Here is a 19,311-nt window from a genome sequence, read left to right on the forward strand (position 1 = left end):
AAAAAGGGCATAATCTCACGAATTAAACGAGATATTTGAAACAAAATTTCAAATGTCTCGAAACCATCCCATTTTGAAAAAAAAACATTTTGACGAAAATGTTGTTTTTTTGCATTTAAGTTTTCGGAATAATCGGACGGATTTTATCATTGGAAGAAGATTCTCGGCCTCCTCGGATTGCGCATAAATGATTCTGTTTATGGATCCATTTCCTTTTGGTCCTTCATACAGTGATAATGTGAATGTCATTTTTTACTGTTCAAAATACGGTAATCGAACAATTTGTTTTGACAAAATGATCTGATTGACTAAGGAAAATGTTTAGTCTTCTATGCCGGGTGGGAACAAATATTTGCAGGGCATGGTGGACAATACGAGTTACTCAGAATTGTGTAAAGTGTCTCAATATTACTCACTGTCTTACCTCTCGGATAAACATTTGAAATCTTACCCTCTTGTCTTTTTCCAACATTTTGAAAAGATGCCCCTACATTGAAAGGTAAGCCGTGAGAGATATGATGTGATGTGCGTTGCAGCCACCATCAGTACAATGACCACGTGAGTGGCTGCAGTTGCTTTTAACAGCAAGGTCAAAATTATTCCAGCGAATATCCTACATTTGTGGCTATTTGTAGGGGTCAAAAAAGGTTGGATCCACAAGTAGAAGTTCTTATGCGCACTCTACAGCAGTAATTTTCAACCTGGGGATCGTTGCTGTGCGCATATTGAAATTTCAAGTCTTGTATTCTAAGAAATTAAAAATAACATATTGATGGGGTCCGCTCCCATGCTAGAATCTCCTTCCAGCAATAAAATTTGAATAACGCAATTTGCAATACTCGTTCAGACACTGGGTAAGCCGTTAGTCTCAAAAGCTAGTCGTTGTAAGTTCGAGCCCCTATCAGGAAAGATTATCAGTGGCAGTGGGGTCGTAGCTCTATCCGATCAGAAACACATATCAAAAACCTTTCGAAGCTATATCTCGTGTTGTTACTTTAAATTCATCGTATTCTCGTAGGAAGTCTAATCATTCCCGATGCTATTGATACCAGGATGTTCCCACTGACTGAACCAAAGTCAATTTGTATTTGACCGAATGTCAATTCTGACCATACAACTGAAGTGCCTTGATCGATATGATGCTAGTTCGTCGATGTTACTGGAGGTACGAGGTGAATGCGACGAAAGCTAAATCTGCCATTTTCAAAGTAGGCTATACTCAATAGCCAATCAATATTGTACGTTTTGTTAACTGACACAACACGGCTATCGTGTTTCGTTTTGAATACATGGCAATGTCCCCGGAAAGACAGAAATCTAAGGAAGTTCTTTCTCATGTCCATGAATGCAGCTTAAAAGGTAATATATTATTTTTTCCTCCTAAAATATGTACACTGACACCTACTATCCATCGCTGATTCCAGATGAAGCCCACTATCTGGTGCATCGGATCAAGTCACAAGGGAGCTTCGCATTTCGGTCCCGCACCTGGTTTCTCATCGATCCGGATCACCCTCGTACGAAGCGGTTCTACCGTTCCGGCTACATGTTCCGAACCGAACTGATTCGTCACATTAAAAGTGACTACTGGTACATAATACATCCCTTCAGCCGATTTCGGTTCTATTGGGACATCTGGTTACTGTTGTACTATTGCGCTCTCATGATTCTAACCCCTCTGGTGATCTCGTTTGCCCAATCATTGCGACATTCCAACAAAATTTACTATGTAATGGCCGTCATCAACGTGATCGCTGGTGCTGAGATTTCGATCAATTGCATCACTGGCTACTCCACGGACAAGTATTATCGGAATATCCAACTGAGTCCGTGGGCAATCTTCAAGCACTACTTGAGTGGAATGTTTGTTATAGATTTCCTGTTTGCTTTTCCGAAGTCTACTATTGCAAGAATTTTCAATTTACAACAAAAATCTGATCCAATCGTTCGAGATGTTATTAACGCAGTATTATTGCTGAAGTTGGTCTCCGTGCGATACATTTGGGCCATTTTGACGAATCTTTTTGAGGTGAGTGAACCTTTTTTTTAAATTGTTTCAGAGAACAAACCTTTAAAAATGAAATTCACAGCGTTTCCGTATTGATATGTTGAAATACTATATATTACGATTGATAATGATATCGGGACTATTTCTGCATTGGTGTGTTTGTTTCTACAAACTTGTGGCAACTGTAATGGATGACGTAAGTTAGTTAAGTGGAATGTTAGCTTTTTATTCAATTCTTCAAATAATTGCAGCCAGAGGTTGGGTTTGATACATCCTGGGATGAGCACGTGGAATACCTTCGAAATGTCGACAATGACATCATTGATCGTTATGGAAAATGTTGCACTACGATTATGTACTATTTGTTCCCGAGAAGTTTCGGTGAGTTGGGCGTACCAAAAACGTTTTTCGCCAAATTTGTCGCATCAATTTGTATCGCTGTTGGGATTAGTTTCTACTGTTACTTAATTGGTAAGTTTATTTGAAATTGCCGACATCAACTGCAGGTTTTTGTTATGTATATGTTTCAGTTCAAATATACAAGTTGATAACCATTATGAGCTCGACCAAACGCAAATATGCAGAAACGATAAGCCAACTGCAGGCGTATATGAAGATGAAACAGTTTCCCATAGAAATGAAGAATCGATTGTTGTACTATTATGAGAAGAAGTTTGAAAAGTGTTATTTTGCGGAAGACAAGATCATGGAAACGATTTCGGGTAAAGTAGTTAATACATTGGATCCATTGATAATAGTTCGCCAGGGCATGTACGTCCGAGTAACATTTTGAATGTATCCCTTGTCTGCTCGTCAGTCACAGTCCCATTCTGAGAACACCCGTATTATTATAAGTTAGGGTTCTAAGTCATCTTGTCGTCCTAACGAATTTTGCATATATTTACTATTCATGAAACAATATTTATTAAGAACTCGTCTTTCAAATTTGTTTCACAATTTTCCGATTTTTTGAAATTTTGATGCTTTTTATGCATATATTGGATGCACGTAGATTCCTACTTTGACGGGAAGTGGGGTAAATGGGGCAGTGAAAATTAGTCCGAAGAAATAGGTCGAAATTTTGGAATAACCCCTTGTAATCGATGTATTTCAGTACATCAATACAATATTTAGATTTTTGACAGTATTAAAATCGTTTGCAAATTCTTTGCGCAAACCAAATTGAGAGTAGGTTTGTATGAATGAAATTTAGAATAAACTTGATTCGTAACCCAACTTTGTACCGGGAAACAAGTGCTTTTTGTTCTCTCCGGTGTGGTTTAGTTTTTTCGGTAGTACGAAGGTGCTTGCTGTGGCAGAGGCTGCAGTAAAGCATTGCTAATAAACAGGCACGTAGCCAGAGGGGGGGCTAGGGGGCTAAAGCCCCTCCCGAAATTTTTCAAAAATAAATTTAAAAAACCGGCGACTTTTGACAAAATTTGTTGCTCATTTGGTTTGAACAAATTATTGAGAAAAAGTTGAAGGAGGCTATTTCTAACCACCGAAGGCAATGGTCATGAAATTCAGTGTGCTTTATGCTTTTGCTCGAGCCAGTGCGAAGCGAACGACAAAAACAGTAACTTTTATATTGTGTGCCTTGTCTGAAGAATACAAGAAACTATTACTTTAATTGTAGCTGTAGTAATCTTTCAAGATTAGTGAGTAACAGAAGCAAGAATTGGTGCTCCAGCCAAATACGGTGATTATAAAATTATTGATGATTCGCATAGGACAGAGCATTCATAATGTCGAATGTTTCCTGAAGGTGTAAATGGAGACTAGACTTTCGGAAGCCGCCTTTATCGAGTTCTACCATGGCAGGCATTTAGCGCTCAACAAATTAGCCCATTCATTTTGCATAACTTAAAGCACAAGGTTATGTGTGACAATACTATAATTAAAATCCTCCTGTATATGGACGATGAGAAAATGAATGTTCCGCTACAAGATCAGATACCGCTTACTCGCAGATTAATGTCACATTTGGGAGAAATGGAATCTAATTGGAAAGGCAATTATTGAGGGCGAGAAGCAAGGCAGCAACTACGATGAAGACATGGAAATGTACAATAGCGAGATAGAAATGAACAACTCCCCCCCCCCCCCCAAGAGATATTTGGTGAGGAAAAAAATATTTCCTCGCCTCGTAAACAGGTTTCCACATGCAATGGCTAAGCGCTTACGCGAGATCTGTAGGACAACCATTTAAACTCGTTATATTATTTTTATTGTTTACATAAGGAAATATATAAAAGACGGGTCGTGGGTCTTTGTTATTTTTAAATGATAAGTTTTTGAATAGCACACAATTTTGAATTTCTGTATTAGGTTAGTGCACACTGTACACTCTGTTCTCTGTACTGTGCTACACAAAAAGTATTTCAATTTGTCTGAGAACGATTGAGCCGAGAAGAAAATTTTTGTTTCGCGTCATTTTAACGCAATACCATTTTTATTGACGCTTCATTTCATTGTTACGAGGAATTCGTTCCGCACTAATACACTGTTGATCCGTAAATCCGTGATATCTGCAACAAACGTGTAAAAGAAAATTCTTTTAAAAGTGGACCGGGCAAAAACAATAGACAATCACGAAGAGGGACTAAAATGTTGTGACTGATTGAATCTATAAGCCAATAAGTTGGGATAAGAGTTTCGATTTCATGTCTTCAGTATGTGACAGTCTTTCGTTCCGTTTTTGCTCGTCATGGAATAAAATGAGAGAGATAATCTTAAATAAGAGAGAAAAGAGAGGAAAAAATCAACCAATCGAAATCGACTCAAGATCACTCTTCTATCTTTACTATACACTCAACACGAGTTCTTTCCGAATTGCGCTCTGATCTTCTCATTTCGTCTTCGTTGCGTTAGGTGCAACAACTTGAAACATTTTTCCCAAATAGTGGTAAAACAAACATGTAATCAGACAAACATTACAACTTTCTTCAAGAAATCATACATCATCTCTTCCAATCTTGATGATGATTGAAAAAAAATCAAGAGCTAATTATTTTTATTCATAAACCAACCTATTACTGATCAGATTAGTGTTCTCATATTTGTTTAATGAATTGACAAAAAGTTTTGCAAAAGTTTCACAGGAAACGGATAATTTGCTGTAATTTAAAAACAGACAACTCTAAAAGAAAGCCTCTTCGGCAAATTAGATGCAAGGGCGATGTGTTCTCTTCCATGTGTCGGAAGCAAGTGATGCTGAAATTATTATCTATGTTTATAGTTTCTAGTTATTTTGATGGTGTCATCAATGTTATATTTACCAAATTTTACGTAAATTAGAAGCATTGACTAATCATTGCTAAGTAATTTTCTTTCGATTAGTGAATAAATTCTGAGTAGTTTCGCTCAGTAGATTAAATTCTGGGTAGTTTGCATTAGTAGATTGAATCATTGAAATATATATTTGACATTGTCCAAAAACCCACGAATTCCGAAATAAAACCTTCAAATGCTCAAATAAATAATTTTTACTTAATCTAGGTAATCTTCTCAAGTTACACCGGCTTTGCAAGATTGTTAAAAGTCAATAGAGCTAAGGTATTCTTGCTTTGTAGTGAAATCAGTAGTTTTTTGTACTCATTTTACATTTTGACTTTTACTATAGTTTCAGGGATCTAGGAAAATCAGTCTACGATATTTTTAATTCGTAAGTGCAATGATATAAAAAGTACCTAAAAAGAATCTACTTAAATAGATAAAAAGATAGTTATTCTAAGTTACCTGATAATATTGTCGAAGATAGTCTTTGACCCATTCCCCATGAGAGTCAACTGAAAAAACATGTGTTTTTCTCAGGATTGTTTTGATTACGACATGATCAATATCATTTAAAATTTCATAAAGTCGAGTTAACGCAAACTTCGGATAAAGTCACAGAACTAGTAATAGTAGAAAGACGCCTGATCATGAAAATAGGAGTTGAACCTATTTTCTGCATCTACAAATCGCCTGCCTTATTAGACGATTAGAAGCAAATTTCGACATTGGTTTCGTTCTCCTGATTAGCAAATGCGTGTAAAGTTTCGTGAGACGGGGTTTTGGATATTTTTTACTCATTCCAATTTGGCGTCTTCTACAAATTGTAAAGGTGTAGCGAATGTGTAGCATTTTCAAGCAGCGTAGCATGCAGCGTAGCATTTTCAAGCAGCCCTAAATACTTTGAACTCTTGAATATTCATTTTTGTAACTAGAGAAATTTCTAACTTGTAAATTAAAAATAATCAAATTGAATTCGTCGATGCACTAAAGCCTTTCTTGTAACAGGCAACATATTATTAGGGTTTTTTAGTGTCTATTGTCTTAGTTTTGGAATTGTTTTCACTAAGAACTTTTCATAATTACGTTCAGTTTCCAGTGATTATTTCAAGTCATCAGAATTAATACATTTATGCAATAATTTTTAAGCCCCTCCCGAAACAAAATCCTGGCTACGGGCCTGCTAATAAACAGTCCCGCGAGTGATAATTATTACCTGCGAAGGTAAAGGTAGTGCAGTGAAGTTACTAAACAGTTTTCTTGCCTGAAAGACGGCTTTGTTTAGACGAGCTATATCAGCTCTATTGTGTGAAGGTCACGCGGGTGACGGATAAAACAAACGAAGGATCAATTCACCTGCCAGCTCGTCAGGAACCAACTGGTGAAGTGTTTCGTTTTTTACTTTTCTTATCGATTTTTTTTCTTCTTTTTATTGCTTTTGATTTTTTATTTTGATTTAAGTTAAACAGTGCGGTCGAGCGTGTTGCTCCCGCAACAAAATGGAACAAACAGAAGGATCACCCTCCGAAGACGAATATTATGGGGAAGAAGAACGTATATCTGATACTGAGACAGATAATGTTATGGTCGATCCACTTCCCCCCAATGTCTCACAGCCCCCCCTCCCCGAGTCAAGGTTTACCAGGATGGATCCGCTGGTCCATGGGTGGTATACTTTCGGCCCAAAAATAAACCGTTAAACAGCATAACTGTTGCACGGGAGCTGACAAAACGTTACTCGGCCGTAACCGAGATTAAAAAGGTTCAGTCAGATAAACTGCGCGTAGTCGTTACTGACTTGAAACAGGCCAATGATATCGTTAGCAATAGCCTCTTTACGCTGGAGTATCGCGTCTACATCCCTTCTCGTGATGTGGAGATCGACGGTGTGGTAAGTGATGCGGGTCTAACTGTCGATGATCTGATGAATGATGGGGCTGGCCGCTTTAAGGACCCTAACCTTCAATCAGTTAAGATTTTGGAGTGCAAGCAATTGAACTCAAAGTCCATCGAAGATGGGAATTACTATCCATCAGACTCGTTTCGCGTAACCTTCGCTAGATCTGCACTTCCGAGCTACGTTGACGTGGGAGGAGCTCGTCTACCTGTACGCCTGTTTGTACCGTGGGTCATGAATTGTTCCAATTGCAAGCAGCTAGGTCACACGGCCACCTACTGTAGCAACAAGCAACGGTGCGGTAAATGTGGGGAACGCCATGCGGATGATACTTGCAGTAGGCCCGCTGAGAAGTGTGTATACTGTGGGGAGAATCCGCATGCACTTTTGACATGCCCAACGTACAACGGATAAACTGAAGCGATCCGCCAAAGATCGCTCCAGACGCTCTTACCCAGAAATGCTTAACAGAGCTGTTCCACTTATCTCCGAAAACCCATTCGCTCTCTTGCTAACTGATGATAACGCCTCTAACGACCCTTGCGAGGGGCATTCTTTGGCTCTGCTTGGAAAATCTAGGAAAAGACCTAATCAAAACTCACCTGAACTTCCTCGTAAGGGTCCTAGGTTGTCCCAAACAAGGGTACAAAATAAAAAAATTCATCAACTGGAAGTGCTGGTACAAATCCGAAGATAATATCTCCTGGTTTTGGGAAATTGAGATACAACCAGGAGTTCCCAGCACTCCCCGGGGCACCAAAAATCCCAAGTGCTCCAATTTTACAGTCAGAAACTCAACCTAAAACGGGATTCCTTAAATTCGCTGACATTGTGGACTGGATATTCACAGCTTTCAACATTACCGATCCTATGAAAAGCTTGCTGGTTGCTATTCTACCAACAGTAAGAACATTTTTAAAACAGTTGACTGAACAATGGCCCCTCCTTACAGCGATCGTATCCTTCGATGGCTAACTTATTAGACGGAATCAGGGATCTGATCACTGTTTTACAGTGGAACTGCAGAAGTATTATCCCCAAAATTGATTCATTAAAACACTTGCTAAATTACAATCATTGTGATGCATTTTCCCTATGTGAAACATGGCTAACTTCTAATATAAACCTCAACTTCCACGATTTTAACATTATCCGCTTGGATCGAGAAGACTCATATGGGGGGGGGGGGGGTACTTTTAGGGATCAAAATGTGCTACTCCTTCAATCGAATCAACCTCCCTTCGACGCCAGGCATTGAAGTTGTCGCTTGTCAAACAACAATCAAAGGCAAAGATCTTTGCATTGCTTCTATTTACATTCCTCCTAGGGCCATGATGGGATATCGAAGATTCTCCAACGTGATTGAACACCTTCCCTCGCCCCGCCTGCTTCTTGGAGACTTTAACTTTCACGGTACGGGGTGGGGCTGTCTATACGACGATAATCGATCTTCGACAATTCAAGACCTTTGTGACAACTTCAATATGACAATTCTGAACACAGGGGAAATGACACGGATCCCTAGACCACCTGCGCAAGCAAGTGCACTGGACATATCTTTATGCTCGACATCACTACGGTTAGATTGCAAGTGGAAGATAATATCTGATCCCCACGGTAGTGACCACTTACCAATTGTAATTGCAATCACCACTGGTTCAAGACCATCGGCACCAATCAATGTTCCTTATGACCTCACACGAAACATTGATTGGAAGAGCTACGCTGCTGAGATATCCAAAACTATCGATTCAACACAGGTACTTCCCCCGGAGGAAGAATATAAGTTTTTGTCCAACTCGATTCTCGATAGCGCGATTCAAACTCAGACGAAACGAGTACCCGACGTGAACACCCAAAAACGTTCTCCCAACCCGTGGTGGGAGTGTACACGATATTTGAAAAGCGAATGAAAAATTTAATGAAAGCTAAGAAACGCAGTTACTGGCGCCGGTTTGTCGACGGGTTAACAAGAGAAACATCGATGAGCACTCTTTGGGGCACGGCCCGACGTATGCGAAACCGAAACAGTACTAACGAGAGCGTGGAATATTCAAACCGTTGGATATTCGATTTCGCCAAGAAGGTTTGTCCGGATTCCGCCCCGGCACAGAAAATCTACCGCGCCGCGTCGCCTTACAATACCGCGAACGAAACACTGTTTACGATGGTGGAGTTCTCACTTGCTCTCTTATCATGTAACAATAAAGCCCCGGGGCCAGATAGAATCAAATTCAACTTGTTGAAGAATCTGCCAGACTCTGCCAAAAGACGCTTGTTGAATTTATTTAATAGGTTTCTTGAGGGTAACATTGTCCCACATGACTGGAGACAGGTGAGGGTCTTCGCCATCCAAAAACCAGGAAAACCAGCCTCCGACCACAATTCGTATCGTCCGATTGCAATGCTGTCCTGTATCCGGAAGTTATTCGAAAATTTGATCTTGTTTCGCCTCGATAATTGGGTCGAAACAAATGGCTTACTGTCAGATACACAATTTGGCTTCCGCAAAGGCAAAGGGACGAACGATTGCCTTGCGTTGCTCTCAACAGAAATTCAAATGGCATATGCTAACAAAGAGCAGATGGCATCAGTATTCTTGGATATTAAGGGGGCTTTCGATTCAGTTTCGATCAACAATCTTTATGAGAAGCTGCACCAGCATGGTCTTTCACCACTTTTAAATAACTTTTTGCTAAACCTGTTGTCTGAAAAGCACATGCACTTTTCGCATGGCGAATCAACAACATCGCGATTTAGCTACATGGGTCTTCCCCAGGGCTCATGTCCAAGTCCCCTGCTCTACAATTTTTACGTGAATGACATTGACGAATGTCTTGTCAATTCCTGCACGCTAAGGCAGCTTGCAGATGACGGTGTGGTCTCTATTACAGGTCCTAAAGCCGTCGACTTGCAAGGACCACTGCAAGATACCTTGGACAATTTATCTGCTTGGGCTCTCCAGCTGGGTATCGAGTTCTCCACGGAGAAAACTGAGCTAGTCGTATTTTCTAGAAAGCGTGAACCAGCGCAACTACAGCTTCAATTAATGGATCAAACTATTGCTCAGGCTTCAACATTCAAATATCTCGGGGTATGGTTCGACTCTAAAGGTACCTGGGGATGTCACATTAGGTATCTGAAACAGAAGTGCCAACAAAGGATCGACTTTTTCCGTACAATAACTGGAACATGGTGGGGTGCCCATCCAGGAGACCTAATCAGGCTGTACCAAACAACGATATTGTCAGTGTTGGAGTACGGATGTTGCTGCTTTCGCTCCGCTGCGAACATACATTTCATCAAACTGGAGCGAATCCAGTATCGTTGCTTGCGTATTGCCTTGGGTTGCATGCACTCGACCCATACGATGAGTCTCGAAGTGCTGGCGGGCGTTCTTCCGCTGAAAAATCGATTTTGGGACCTCTCATATCGATTGCTCATTCGATGCGATATTCTGAACCCATTGGTGATTGCAAATTGCGAAAGGCTTGTCGAGCTTAATTCTCAGACCCGATTCATGTCCTTGTACTTCGATTACATGGCACAGAACATCAATTCATCTACGTATAACGTCAACCGTGCTCATCTCTTAGATACTTCTGATCCAACTGTATTTTTCGATACATCCATGAAGGAAGAGATTTGTGGAATTCCGGATCATATTCGCCCACAAGTGGTCCCAAATATTTTCTATAACAAATACCATCAAGTCGACTGCGCCAAAATGTTCTACACTGACGGATCAATTCTCGACGGGTCCACAGGCTTCGGTATCTTCAACGAAAATCTTGCTGTCTCATTCAAACTCAATGATCCTGTTTCAATTTACGTCGCAGAATTAGCTGCCATTCAGTATACTCTCGGGATCATTGACACCCTGCCCTTCATATCATTACTTCATCGTTTCGGATAGTCTCAGCTCCATTGAGGCCATCCGTGCGGCGAAGCCTGGAAAGCATTCACCGTATTTCCTGGGGAAAATACGGGAATATCTGAGTGCTTTATCTGAAAAATCTTACCAGATTACCTTGGTTTGGGTCCCGTCACATTGTTCTATTGCGGGCAATGAGAAGGCGGACTCTTTAGCCAAGGTGGGCGCATTAGAAGGCGACACTTACGAAAGACCAATTTGCTTCAACGAATTTTTCAGTATCTCTCGTCAGAGGACGCTCGATAGTTGGCAAACCTCATGGAGCAATGGGCATCTGGGACGGTGGCTACATTCCATTATCCCGAAGGTATCAACGAATGCTTGGTTTTAGGGGTTGGATGTGAACCGGGACTTTATTCGTACGATGTCAAGGATCATGTCCAACCATTACTCGTTTGACGCGCATCTCCGTCGTATAGGGCTTGCTGAAAGTAATCATTGTGTTTGTGAGAACGGCTATCACGACATCGAGCATGTTGTTTGGCTGTGCGCAGAGTACTGTATTGCCAGGTCCCAACTAATAGATTCCCTTCGGGCCCGAGATAGATCACCCTATGTGCTAGTCCGGGACGTCCTGGCAAGCCGTGACCACCCCTATATTTTTCTTATCTATATCTTTTTGAAAACCATTGATGTCCAAGTTTAATACATTTTCCCCTCTCTCATTCACAGTAGAATCTCACCAACCTATCCCTGTATCTACAATATGGCATTGCTTCACGAGTCTTCGGTGCATACCCTTCTTGATAACCGTCTACCCAGAACATCATGACATGCTTCACATGCAGATGATATAGAGAACATCATGACAGCATCAGAGTGCCAATAATTATCCGAAATATCGACCCTCCCCTCGCCCCTGCGATTACAGGCTGGAAACTACAACACTACAACAAAGTGTGCATATCCGCCACAATGATCAATCAGCAAACGACGATGTCAATTACACAATATGTATCCCACTTCCTACCTTTTTCCTTTACTTACATAAGAGGGGAGCAAGCCGCCCCTAAATACGGCTTTCCCATCCTCCACTAACATGTGACATGTAATTAAAAAAATGAATTATCGGCCTCGTTAAGCTAAAGCATTTGGGCCTAAATAAACGTATTTAAGATAAGATAGAATAAACTTAGAACTATAAGCTTGTGGTAATATTTTTTGGAGATGTCTGGAAAGTCGTGAAATATTACATTTTGTCCAGAAACTTCATATTCACAAGATATATTTTTACGCTTCGAACCCTTTTTCTACCCAAAATTTCAGACTTCTCTGATAATTGTACCCCAATTTAATGTACCTATAGTAAAAATTTTATATATTATATATTTTATATAATACATGTTATATCTTTTGTTGAAAAATTTGGGATTCAGCACAATCGATAGACTTCCTTTGGAAAATTGCAATCACCTGATGGAATTAAAATGACAGCTATCTCATTTTATTTTTCATTTTTTTTTATATTTTAGTTATAAACAGAATTAGATTTCACCAAGTTAAACCAGAGATTTTAACCTATTATGTACCAGCATATGAAATTTCACGCGTAAAAGCAACGCATTTCTGAATTATATTTTTTATGCAATAGTGGTGTCTTGAAACTTCCTGTCTTTGTTGAACGTTAATTAATGCCTAATAACACGGTGCTACAGTGATTTTGTACTTTTCAAGTGACCTAGTATAGGTTGTAGATCTCGCCAAATGCAACACAAGACAATGTTTGTAAAATGTTGTATAGCCTGAAAATCTTGATTTATGGCAAAAAAACTATTTTTCGGGATTTTCGGCATTAAAAAAATTCTACGCGGTCATTTTCAACCGCGATTTTAATTTTTTTGTATGCCCTGGAGAGAAAAACTTTCCAACAGTATGCTATGTTATGTTCTTTTGTCCGTTTTGGGTCAACAGTATTAGAACAACCATAATTTTGCGATTTTTCCATGAAAATTATGAAAATTGCTTAACATTTTTCTAAGGAAGCGTCTTTGTTTTAATAAAATTTTCGAGAGAGCATTCAATTTCGCAACCAACGACCTATTTATCATCAAATTCAGTTGAAAAATGGCAGTTATTATTTTTTTCCAAATTAGAGACTTGCTCGCATGAACTCTTAAAGGGTTAGTGAGGTATTGCCTCGCACTATAGGATGCTATAATTGTATCTTCCGTTATTTTTTCCAATTTCAAACTCAAAGTTAACACACATACTTTTGAATTTATACGTAATCGAGCGAAATTTTTTTTTTTTTAAACTATATGAAAAAATGATTAGGATCATAAATATTTCGTTGGTGCGGAACTAAATTTTCTCCCTAAATTTATTTTTAAACAAAGACACTTCCTAATAAAAACGTGAAGCTATTTTCATATTTTTAATAAAAAATCGCAAAATAATGGGTTCTTTCAGATCTACAACCTTTAACAGACCACTTCGAAAGCACATTCAATTTTTTTTATTTTGCGCGCCGTGTAATTGGTAATGTGTATGCTCAATCACCTTTTCAATAAAATTCGACAGCGTTTTCGAATGTCGAATTTGAACAAGATGTATATTAAAGAATACATTTGATTAAATTTCTTTTATAAAATACTAATTCTTGCTTCGGATTGAGATCAAATGGTCATGAGCGGTGTGTGAAGATGCAAGTCAGTGCGAAAAAAATGGAAGAAAGTGGTGAAACAATTGCAAAAATTCTGCTGGTAGTTCAAGGTATGAAATTTCATACGCTTGACTGAACCGATATCTTTATTTCGAAAGGCAAATTTTTTTCCTAACTAGTTTTGAGGGAAAGATAGTTTGATGCAATGAGCTGAGATTACTTTTTTCTTAACACTTATTTGGGCACGAAGTATTCTAAAAAAACTATAAATTTTAATATAGTTGGGTTATAAAGGTTAACCTGCCGGCAGTCGCGCTAGTGCACTGAGTGCACGCTGCTCTGAAAATCTAGCGAAATTGTCTTAGGGCACCAGCGGGTGCTCGTTTATTGAGCCATTTGCGCGTCTTCCGGAGGCTTAAGATCGACCTTTGCAAAATATCATAAAATGTGTTCAAAATTGATTGGATATATAATGTCAGCTCACTGACGCATATTGACCACTTTGGAAATCTTTGGCGAAACCAGAAGCTTTGGGAAAGTGGCTAAGTTCCTAATTGAATTCACATCTGCTTCTCAGAAATGTCTTACTCGACTTTCTCAAATTTATTCTCAAATTGACTGCTATTAAATTCCATTGGAATCGAAATTCTGGTTCCTGTGTTACGGGTTGAAGTATGCGGTCTCATGCGAAATTCTCATATAAACTTATATATTTACTATATCTAAATGATGCAAAACTAATTGAGATGAGTTCTAAATTGCTTGATTGTTGGTACAAACCACTAATAGCAAATCAAAATCTCTTTGACCATATTGAGAACCGTTGAGGATTCCGTAAGATCCGAGGAAATGGCCATTACTAACTCGATTCTCAAAATCTTAGTCTTAAATGAAAGGTATAGTAGTCTTCGTATTAAATGAAGGGTATAGTATTTTTCGTCCCCCTTATTCATCCACTTAAATAAGTTAGCAAGAAGACAACATTGAACTACTGTCATATTACCCCATGTCAATTTCAGGGCAGCATAACTAAAGATGACAAAACTTGAAAATAATATTCAATATGTACAAGCGCTAATGGGAGTATAAAGAACACTAAATGGTACTCATGGAATCAAAACATCATTTTCTCTTTTCTGAATAAGCAAAAATTATACCTGTTGCAAGTAACCCCTACATTTGACGTAACTTGCAACATATGATTTGCGTTGAAGCCCACTGCAGTATATTTTCGTTTTATTTATTACTAGCTAATACCAATCGCGCGTTGCTGCGACTTTCAACGAAATAGGAGGAAAACACAATTTGTTCCGAAGCGCCATCTGGCGTATAGATAATCTCCAACCAATAGCACACAACACGCTCGATAACAAATGCCGACAATGTATAAATTTTTGCGGCAATCGGTTAAGCCGTTTGGGAGTCCATAAATCATATTCATACAAACATTGTTTTTTATGTATATAGATATAGTTATAGATATAGATATAGATATAGATATAGATATAGATATAGATGTAGATGTAGATGTAGATGTAGATGTAGATGTAGATGTAGATGTAGATGTAGATGTAGATGTAGATGTAGATGTAGATGTAGATGTAGATGTAGATGTAGATGTAGATGTAGATGTAGATGTAGATGTAGATGTAGATGTAGATGTAGATGTAGATGTAGATGTAGATGTAGATGTAGATGTAGATGTAGATGTAGATGTAGATGTAGATGTAGATGTAGATGTAGATGTAGATGTAGATGTAGATGTAGATGTAGATGTAGATGTAGATATAGATATAGATATAGATATAGATATAGATATAGATATAGATATAGATATAGATATAGATATAGATATAGATAGATAGATAGATAGATTAAGATATAATATGCTTTCGCAGTTAAGTTATGTTTGCAGTAGGAAGTTTAAACCTACTTGTCATGTGAATAAGGAGCTAAACAAATCTTATAAACTAACTTATAAACTATAAAGAACTATAAAGAGAGTTAATCGTTGCAATTGGTGATTGTAACGATTTTTGTCGGAAATTGCTCATAATACCTACTATTCGTCATAATTTCTGATGTTTCTATGTTTGCGAGTTTTTGTAACTTGTTTGAGCTAAACCAGGACGGACGCTTCAAAATAATTTTGTTCTGAATCCTTTGAAACGATTTCAATCCTTCCACTATCCCACTGCTAATGTTAATATGCGCGTATTGTTTACAGAATCTCTGAGACATCAAATTGCCGATCATAACGCAAGTCGCTTCTACGAGCAGATCCCGGTGTTGCGGGAGGTTCCCATACACATTTTGCTCCCACTTGTCCGATCCATGGAAATAGAGATCTATCTGCCCAATGATATGGTTTGTATGGAATTGCAAAAGTGTATTTTTTTCCACGTGCAATCAATCACATCTTCATCCGTGCAATCATTCGTAGGTGATAAAAGCAGGGACTGCGGCATCGAGTATCTATTTTATCCAGTACGGTTCCGTCGCCGTGTATACACAGTCCGGAAAGGAGATTGGCCACATCACCGATGGCGACCATTTCGGCGAGATCGCACTCTTCTACAAAAGTAAGGTAAGGCATGGATTGAAATCGTACCCATGTCGGAGTCGTTGTTTGATGTTGAATTTTGGCCGTTATCTCATAACCATTCTCGCTTACAGGGGCTTGTCAACATCATTGCGATCGAGTTCACCAAAATTTTTGTTTTGCGCCGAAAAGTATTTTTGGATCTGGTTCCACCAGAATCGGAGTTCTACCAGCGCCTGGAGGAGATTGCCAAGGAGCGGATGCAACGAGTGCTGCTCGAAGAGGAACAGTACAAAAGTCACCTGCTGATGGTGAACGCGGGTAACGAATGAATGGAGGAAAAAAAAGAACAAATTGATCGAGGTGTGCAGAACAAAGAGTTGTTGAAGTCACGTGTAGTACGGAACGGAAAATGGGACAAAAGTAAGAAGGAGATAAAATTAACAAGATTTGCCCAGATAAGCTCAATTTGCGAAGTTAGCGTGAAAGATGAGAAACAATGGATACCAAATTAAGACGTTTTCGACACGGCCAAGTGATAATTTTATTGAGCAGATTTGGTGCAATAGATAACATTCATTCACTTGTGCTTTTATCGCTTATGTTATGAGATAAAAGGAGTGTAAGGGAGAATACACCGTTCCAATGTGCCACTTGTTGGCGGTGCATACTTAAGATATAATCTTCGGGATATGCATTGTTCTAAAGAGCATCGGTGCATCGAAGGATTCATTTCAAATTCCGGCAAAATGTCACCTGGAATTATCATCGCATGGAAACTACAACGATACGTAAAAACCAGCACGTTCTGATGTCAAAACATCAGTATGCATCGGCATAGCATCGGATGTGATAATTTACTTACTCTGCAATTTGCTCCCTACGTTTTCCCGCTAAGTGTGAGCTTGAGCTGGGTAGGATGTAAAACAAGAACAGAACAAAGCACACATTGACAACCGGCGAACTCTTATCTGATTTTTTCGGCGGGACTTTATTTGCATTTGCGCGTATCTCCACTCCACGCACTTTATATCCGTTGCTAGCGACAACTAGATATTTTGTGTTTCATAGTCTACAGGGTGCGTGCTGTATTTGTGCACTGAATTCACTGAATTCATTCTAACGTGGCAAGTGTGTATACTTTAAGGTGTATGATTCAGATTTCGCGTAGGAATTCGACGATAAATTGCAATTTTTTCTAATCTGTTTCATCGTTATTTGATTTCCGAATAACAATGCAGTCCACTAATTATTGCATGCCGCAATACGGAGTGATGTGTTTCATTTGAGATATGGAAATTCATCTTTCCAGGTGTTCTCATATGACAATAACATCTAAATTCTTTCAATAAGCTCTATTTAGCCGAAATTTAAATATAAAAACTGAAGTATTCTATTATATTTTTCCTTTCGTACCTCTTCTGAATCTCAGCAATTTTCTTACCGTTTAATTATCAAACGTGAATACTACCTGGAAACAGATTTTAATTGGTATCTAACAATCCATAAAATAAAACAACATTTACTGCTACTGGCCGCTTGTGCCGTAATTGTTATTCAGGCAAAAGTAAGTGCACCCGATTCGGTAACGATAATATACTTCGAAATCATGAGGTGCCATAAATTGATTTTTGACGCCATTTGGAAATCAAAGACGGTTACCAATTTAGCGAAATTTGATGTAACCCAATCAATATGGGTATTTTCGGAATGGTCTTGAAGAGTAGGTGCCAGAAATAAATAAATCTGCACCTTCCCCGCAACGTTTTCCATGAAAAATTTATTTTTGGCGCCATTTTCAAATCCCAGATGGCGACTTCCGGCTTAGCGAAATTCTCTACAATTCAATCAACATGAGTATTTTCGAAATGGTTTTGACGAGTAGCAAACAAACGTCGATGTTTGGCGTCATTTTAAAATTCTAGATGGCGACTTCCGGTTTTTCGAAATCTCCGCATGAAAAATCTGGGCAATTATCTAAATCACCCTAAAAAAGAAGATCTAATCATGAACCAGCAAAATGCAAAATATTTTTATGTTTTCATCCAGAAGAGTGCGATGAGAATGGAAAAGAGAGAAGCAAGAGACATATGTGGTGTGAGTTGGGGGTTTGAATTTATTCAAATTAAACATATTACTTAAATTTAAGTAAATTCAAATATTTAATTAAAACTATTTGTACTACAACTTCAACTTCCAAAAATACCCATATTGAATCGGTTATAGCGAATTTCGCTAAATCCGAAATCGCCATATTGGATTAAAAAATGAAGTCAAAAATAAATTTTGGGAACCTACTCGTTAAGATCATTCCAAAAATACTCATATTGATTGGGTTATAGTGAATGTGGCTAACCCGGAAGTCGCCACCTTGGATTTCAAAATGGCGCCAAACATAAATTTCTGGTACCTATTCTTCAAGACCATTCCGACAATACCCATATTGCATGGGTTGTAGAGAATTTCGCTAAGCCGGCAGTCGCCATCTTGGATTTCAAAATGGTGTCAAAAATCAATTTCTGGCACCTACTCTTCAAGACCACTCCAAAAATACCAATATTGATTGGGTTATAGCGAATTACGCTAAAACGGAAGTCGCCATCTTTGATTTCAAAGGGGCGTCAAAAAGTAATTTCTGGCATCTACTCTTCAAGACCATTCCGAAAATACCCATATTGTTGGGGTGCGGGCCATAAGGAGTCTTCCAGACCCGCTTCTTCCATCTTTCCGAAAATCTTTTAAGCGTTTTGCATTCAAAAGGACTTCGAATATTTTTTGCAAAAACCGTGTTAATTGCGAAATCCGCGCAAAATAAAAACTGCCAAAATTCTTCTAAATCTAAATCTGCATTTAAAAGGACTTAGAATTTTTTTCAGAAAAAAGTCTAAGTCTTTTGCATTCAAAAGGACTTTTCGCAAAAACCGCGTTAGTTGGAAAATCCGCGTAAAAAACCGCGTTAACCCTATAGTGCCAAAATTTTTTTGGCATGAAAAAACTTTTGAAGGTGGGCTTCGTGATGAGAAAAACGAAAATTATGTTGATAATTCTTGTAAGT

General features: G+C 38.7%; 1 protein-coding gene across 1 annotated transcript; it reads left to right on the top strand.

The window, feature by feature from the left end:
• The first annotated feature begins 1,260 nt into the window (after positions 1–1,260).
• LOC131679134 (potassium/sodium hyperpolarization-activated cyclic nucleotide-gated channel 4-like) lies at positions 1,261–16,813 on the top strand. The gene is made up of 8 exons (XM_058959729.1): positions 1,261–1,359; positions 1,425–2,029; positions 2,091–2,204; positions 2,260–2,479; positions 2,539–2,730; positions 15,942–16,081; positions 16,158–16,301; positions 16,391–16,813. Exons 1-8 carry the CDS (start codon positions 1,290–1,292, stop codon positions 16,586–16,588), a joined length of 1,683 nt encoding a protein of 560 aa, XP_058815712.1. The 5' UTR covers positions 1,261–1,289; the 3' UTR covers positions 16,589–16,813.
• Positions 16,814–19,311: the final 2,498 nt, after the last annotated feature.

This window comes from Topomyia yanbarensis, chromosome 2 (genome assembly GCF_030247195.1).
Source record: "Topomyia yanbarensis strain Yona2022 chromosome 2, ASM3024719v1, whole genome shotgun sequence".
NCBI lineage: Eukaryota > Metazoa > Arthropoda > Insecta > Diptera > Culicidae > Topomyia > Topomyia yanbarensis.